Source organism: Scophthalmus maximus, chromosome 12 (assembly GCF_022379125.1).
Source record: "Scophthalmus maximus strain ysfricsl-2021 chromosome 12, ASM2237912v1, whole genome shotgun sequence".
Taxonomy (NCBI): Eukaryota; Metazoa; Chordata; class Actinopteri; order Pleuronectiformes; family Scophthalmidae; genus Scophthalmus; species Scophthalmus maximus.
This window is the reverse complement of record NC_061526.1, coordinates 10,215,001-10,220,000: the sequence shown is the minus strand read 5'-3', so window position 1 is coordinate 10,220,000 and position 5,000 is coordinate 10,215,001. Positions and strand designations below refer to the sequence as shown.

The 5,000-nt window shown below is 54.9% G+C and overlaps 1 protein-coding gene across 4 annotated transcripts in view; it reads left to right on the top strand.

Moving 5' to 3' along the window:
* The window catches only part of arhgef40 (Rho guanine nucleotide exchange factor (GEF) 40), a 32,307-nt gene that overhangs the window by 12,562 nt on the left and 14,745 nt on the right, over positions 1 to 5,000 (top strand). For 3 of the 4 annotated variants that reach the window (XM_035617901.2, XM_035617909.2, XM_035617885.2), the window contains 13 exons: positions 61 to 1,204; positions 1,443 to 1,651; positions 1,728 to 1,916; positions 2,111 to 2,225; positions 2,324 to 2,417; positions 2,520 to 2,606; positions 2,945 to 3,061; positions 3,195 to 3,293; positions 3,363 to 3,514; positions 3,623 to 3,761; positions 3,863 to 3,982; positions 4,113 to 4,304; positions 4,389 to 4,892. In XM_035617901.2, the coding sequence (XP_035473794.2) occupies positions 61 to 1,204; positions 1,443 to 1,651; positions 1,728 to 1,916; positions 2,111 to 2,225; positions 2,324 to 2,417; positions 2,520 to 2,606; positions 2,945 to 3,061; positions 3,195 to 3,293; positions 3,363 to 3,514; positions 3,623 to 3,761; positions 3,863 to 3,982; positions 4,113 to 4,304; positions 4,389 to 4,892 (3,161 nt within the window). The remainder of the gene's footprint in view (positions 1 to 60; positions 1,205 to 1,442; positions 1,652 to 1,727; positions 1,917 to 2,110; positions 2,226 to 2,323; positions 2,418 to 2,519; positions 2,607 to 2,944; positions 3,062 to 3,194; positions 3,294 to 3,362; positions 3,515 to 3,622; positions 3,762 to 3,862; positions 3,983 to 4,112; positions 4,305 to 4,388; positions 4,893 to 5,000) is intronic. The other variant, XM_035617893.2, reaches the window with a different exon arrangement.

Genomic DNA, 5,000 nt, shown 5'->3' with positions numbered 1-5,000 from the left:
AATACATTATAATATCAATAAACACATTCACTTCTCGTACATGTCGTCTCGTCGGCGCAGTCGGAGGAGGACTCGACAGCTGCCTCGTCAGTACATGTGATGGTGTCGTTCGACTTCCGTGGAAGGAGGTCGTCTACCCAAAGTTCATCCACGACCCCTCGGAGGAGCTGGGCCTGATGTCGAACTACGACGGCTCCGTATCCGACCGCTTGCCCAGCGAGGGGGGCAGCAGCCTCGGGGGCTGGGGCGGCTCGTCCTCCGGAGAACTGGACTCGTGGTCCTGGGACGAGGAGGAAGACGATTTGCCCCCAGACGGCCTGAAGTCTGGGTCAGCGCTCCCCCGGCGAAGGCGCAGTGAAGACGGACTCGGGCGGACAATGAGGCAGCCTCAGCTGGATGGGGACTACGTGGAGCTTCTGGAGCCCAGAGGGGGTCCTGATGGAGGGGTCGACCCGAGGCAAAGGTACCTGGAGATGCACGGGATTTCTAAGACAAAGACTTTGCCCCTGTGCAGGAGAGGCAAGGCCATCAAACTGCGGAGGGGGAAGGCTTGGGGATATGGAAGAGTGGAAAGGACGGGAAGCTTACGGGCTGTCCTCAGCGCCAAAGGAGACCTGGTGACCTCCAAGGGCGACCGGCCGCCACCTCCTCCTCCACCAGGAGTTGCTGAACCTGGCAGAGGGTGGCGGACTTATTCCTCCTCCGTCCACGACTCTGATGAAGGAGATAAAACGAGCAGGGACTCCCAGGGCCCAGGGAGTGGCCATCTTTATTTTGGTGGGCCGTTCAAGGAGAGGAGACCCGGCGTGGGCAAGGAGAGAGACGCCGCCGGCCTCGTGCAGCCGAGCAGAGACGAGCAGAGAAACAAAGACTCAGAGAGCGGCGACAGTTTGGTCACAAATGAAACCCACAAGGTCGGACTCGTCCCAGAAGGACACTCAGATCCCGGATCTCATTCAGATTCTGTGTTTGAGGATAATGACAAACCACTGAGTGGAGACAGTGACGCCACCACTCCGACGTCAGAAGCTCCAGAGAAACTGTTCACCGCAGTTTCAGGAAGTGGAGAGATCACGAACAGTGGGACGAACACAAAGAGTTCGTCCGACACGAAGGAGGCGGAGGACAAGGACGAAGGAAAGACAGATGACAGAATGTGTCCTCGAGGAAAGGACGTTAAAACTGCTGGATTCAGAGCGCCGAGGTACAGACGTGTTTCTGATGATTCACTGATTTCTATTCTCACAAGTCCATATGAAAGTACACACAGGTAGCACACGTCTGCACACGTAGAGGAACATGATCCATGTTTATGTCCTCAGAACTAAATGAATGTAATAATAATAACATGACACATCCTGAACACAGTCTGAGGAACATGATGATCTAAACAGTGTGATGAGGAACTTTCTGTTGCACGCCATTAAAACCTTTGTCTGCAGGAGGAAGAGGAAGGGCCGGGGGGCCAAGGGGAGGGCGAGGTCTGGAGGTCGTACGCACCAGAAGAGCTCCAAGCCACAAGCTAAAGCTCCTCCCTCAGGTCCGACCACCAAGCTGCCGGTCACAGAGGAGAACCAGTCGGAACCAACGGACCGGGCGGACGAACCCGAGGCAGCAACTAGAGCTGAGGACACAAAGACGAGCAGCGCAGGTCTGTAGGACATCAGACGTTGTCCTCTGAGCTTTGAAATCCTTGAGTAGTTTCTCCAACTTGAGTTTCCTCTCAGCAGAGACAGAAGCTGAACCTTTGTCTGTCTGTAACGGCCAATCAGACACAAGCTCATTCAACCACTCGACTGAATCAGAGCCAGTAGAGACGAGTCCCGACCAACTGAACGGTGGGACACCGTCAGAACCTCCACTGCTCAGGGAGCTGGACGCTCCGCTTCTCCAGTCAGGGAAGATCAAGCTGACGGGCAAGTCTTCACTTCTTCACCTCTTCTTCTTCTCTTCTTCTTCAGTCTTCTCTTCACTTCCTGCTCACAGCCACAAACCCAGGATGGGAAATGTCGTTCCCAGACGTAGACCTAGACTTTCCCTATAAACCAGTGTAGCAGCCTGGTTCGTGGTCTCGTCATGTTCCAACACTCTGATGCTGACGGGTCAACAGGTACCGTGGACCGGTTGGGACGCGCTCTAGTCGTCATGGAGACGGACGCGTCAGAGGAGGGTGTCCGTGAGGAGGAGATGGCCCGGGTCCTGGCCTGCTACCACAGAATCACCCGGTAACGCTGCGTCCTTCTTTGTATCATGAGAGAATGAACATGAATCACAAACCATCACATCTCATCACATTTATAACCATCTCCTCCGCCCTCATCAGGCCTCCAGCCAAAGAGAAAGGTCTGACGGTGTTGATGGACGGCAGACGCTCGCAGCCCGCCGCTCGCTGCCTCCGAGTGCTGAACATGTTCCAGGTGAGACCGAGAGAGACGAGACAGAGGGTTTGATTGGTCTGCAGATGTAATCAGGTAGCTCACACGTGTGTGTGTGTGTGTGTGTGTGTGTGTGTGTTCCAGGTGCTGGTTCCTGACGGTCTGGGATCTGTCCTGGTTTTGGTGGAAGAGCAGCAGGAGTCTGTCTCTCACAATCTGGCAGGAGCAGAGGTGACACACACACACACACACACACACACACACACATAATTCATCTCACTGATCTTCAGGGATCATCGTGTGTTTGTATTTGAACTTGGCAGCGTGAGAACAGGATGAAGGGAACAAAACTGATGTTCACACTGAGAGAAATGAACCATTGCAGATGATGTCACTGTATCAAGAGAGAACACGCTGTCGCTGTTTCTGTCTAAAAAAGAAAGATGTCCGTCTCCCTGTATCTGTATCCACGTGTGTGATCGTCTCTGTCCGGTCTTTATTAAATACAGATAATCGTGTTCATATTCTCCTGATATCGCTGTGAACTGGTGTCGTCCCGCTCTGTGCAGATCCACACGGTGTTGGGAACCGGGGTCCTTCAGCAGTTTGTGGACAGGCAGCAGCTGCCCGACGACATGGACGGAGACCTGGTGCACTGTCACTCCGACTGGCTCGCCTTCCGACTGGTGGGTCTGATTGTCTCCATCAGGTCTCTGTGTTGTTCATGTCGGCTGGACGAGCGGTCGGTGGATGAATCAAGAGAAGAAGAAAAAGTAACTGCCCGACTCTGACTGGTTCTTCGTGTCCGTTGCCCCTCAGAGCCTGGAGAGTCTGACCGAGCGCTGTGAGAGCGCCCTCCGGCTGCTGGGAGAGGCGCTGCGGTCCCTGGAGAGCGAGCCGATGCCCGACAACATCAAGGTGTTTTTCTTCTTCCTGCTGATCTGACGACAGACGCGGAGATGAATATTAATACGTTGTTTTGTTCAGGTGGTTCCTCTGAGCATCGACCGACACAGACAGCTGATGACGAGCGTCCTGGCCGACCAGCGCCTCACTGAACTGCAGCAGAGGGGCGGAGCCTGGCTCGCAGGGTTGACCAATAGCACATCTGGACTCGCACATAAGTCGCCAGACTGCAGGTAAACAGGAAGAGTTATATTCTATTACATCATATTATCCTCAACATCAGAATCTGAATTAAAGATGACGACGAGGATAAACTCGTCTCTCTCTCTCGTTCCTCTCAGGGCTGCTCTGGCTGTGACCTCTGACCTCTACGACAGTGTGGACGACGCCCTCCACAAGCTCGTCCGAGTGTCCAACCAGAGAGGTCGCGACCTGGAAGCCCTGGGACGACTGGCGGGACTGGTGGACAAACTGGAGAAGGTGAAGTGGATCATGAGTGTGTCTCTTGGCGTTTATCCTATTTAATAAAGTTTCTGATTTTTTTTAAAGAAAAATCTTCTTCTTCATTCTGCTCACCACAGTGTGATGAGCAGATCGAACAGGTGCAGTCGCAGCTGGACGATTACAAGGATCCTCCTCTGTCCCTCAGCAGACTGTCCCTCAAACAGCAGAAGTTCAAGACCTTCAGAGAAACGGCCAACGTGAGTGGTCCATGGAAATAATGTGTGTTTTTAATATTTGTGCTGTTTTCTCACGTTCTTCACATTAAAGCCAGCGAGAATCACGTGGAGACACTTCTCCCAGACGTGACGCCACACGTGTCTCCTGCAGGATCTGCACGGCGACACTCTGTCCGTGCTCAGCGACCTGGAGAGCTGGTGTGAGCTGGACTGGGCCGGACTGAGCCAGGTCCAGATCCGCCTTCCCCCCGTGAGGGAGAAGCTGAGGGACATGTCCCACTGCCTGTCGGACTGCTGGACCACGCTGGACAACACCCAGCGGCTGCTGTCCACGCTCACCGAGGTCAGTATCAGAGCTATTATTATGTTCATATCATATAGTTTCATATGAACAGCATCTGCCAGCTGTTCTCTCTGTGTCCTGCAGGCGACCCAGTGGTGTGATGCCGTCTCCTCCTCGTCTTCGTCCTCTAACACCTGCCCCCTCGCCTCCCTCCCGCCCATCCCTCCCTCACGGTTCCAGGACGCCCGGTCTCTGGCTCTGGAGCTGGGCGGCGGGTCGCTCCTGGAGCTCTGGACCCAGACGGTGGAGCGCTACCAGAGGACGGTGGCGCAGGTCAAACCGCGGTTCCTCCAGTCGGACCGGAGCCAGAACCAGGGCCAGGGGAAGACGGCCAAGACGCCGTCGGCCAGCAGTCTGTGGGACCTGATGGGTCCCGAGGGGGAGGGCGACTGGGGGCCGGGAGCCGGAGGGGCCGAGGGGGGGGGGCTGCAGTCCTGGGGGTCGCTGGCGTCGCTGTTCAGGCCGCAGACGTGTTCCACGCTGAAGATCGGAGAGGAGAGAGGGAACAAGAAGGAGGGAGCAGGAAGCGGAGGAGGAGCCGGAGGAGGGAAGTTCCTGCAGAACCTTCTGAATCCAGCCAAGAAGAGCGTGAGTGGACATGTTTCTGAAGTGAACCACTTCCTGTTTGTGTTCAGGACGTCAAACCACCACGAGAATAAAAAAAAACTGCTTCACTTTATCACAAAACAACTTGAG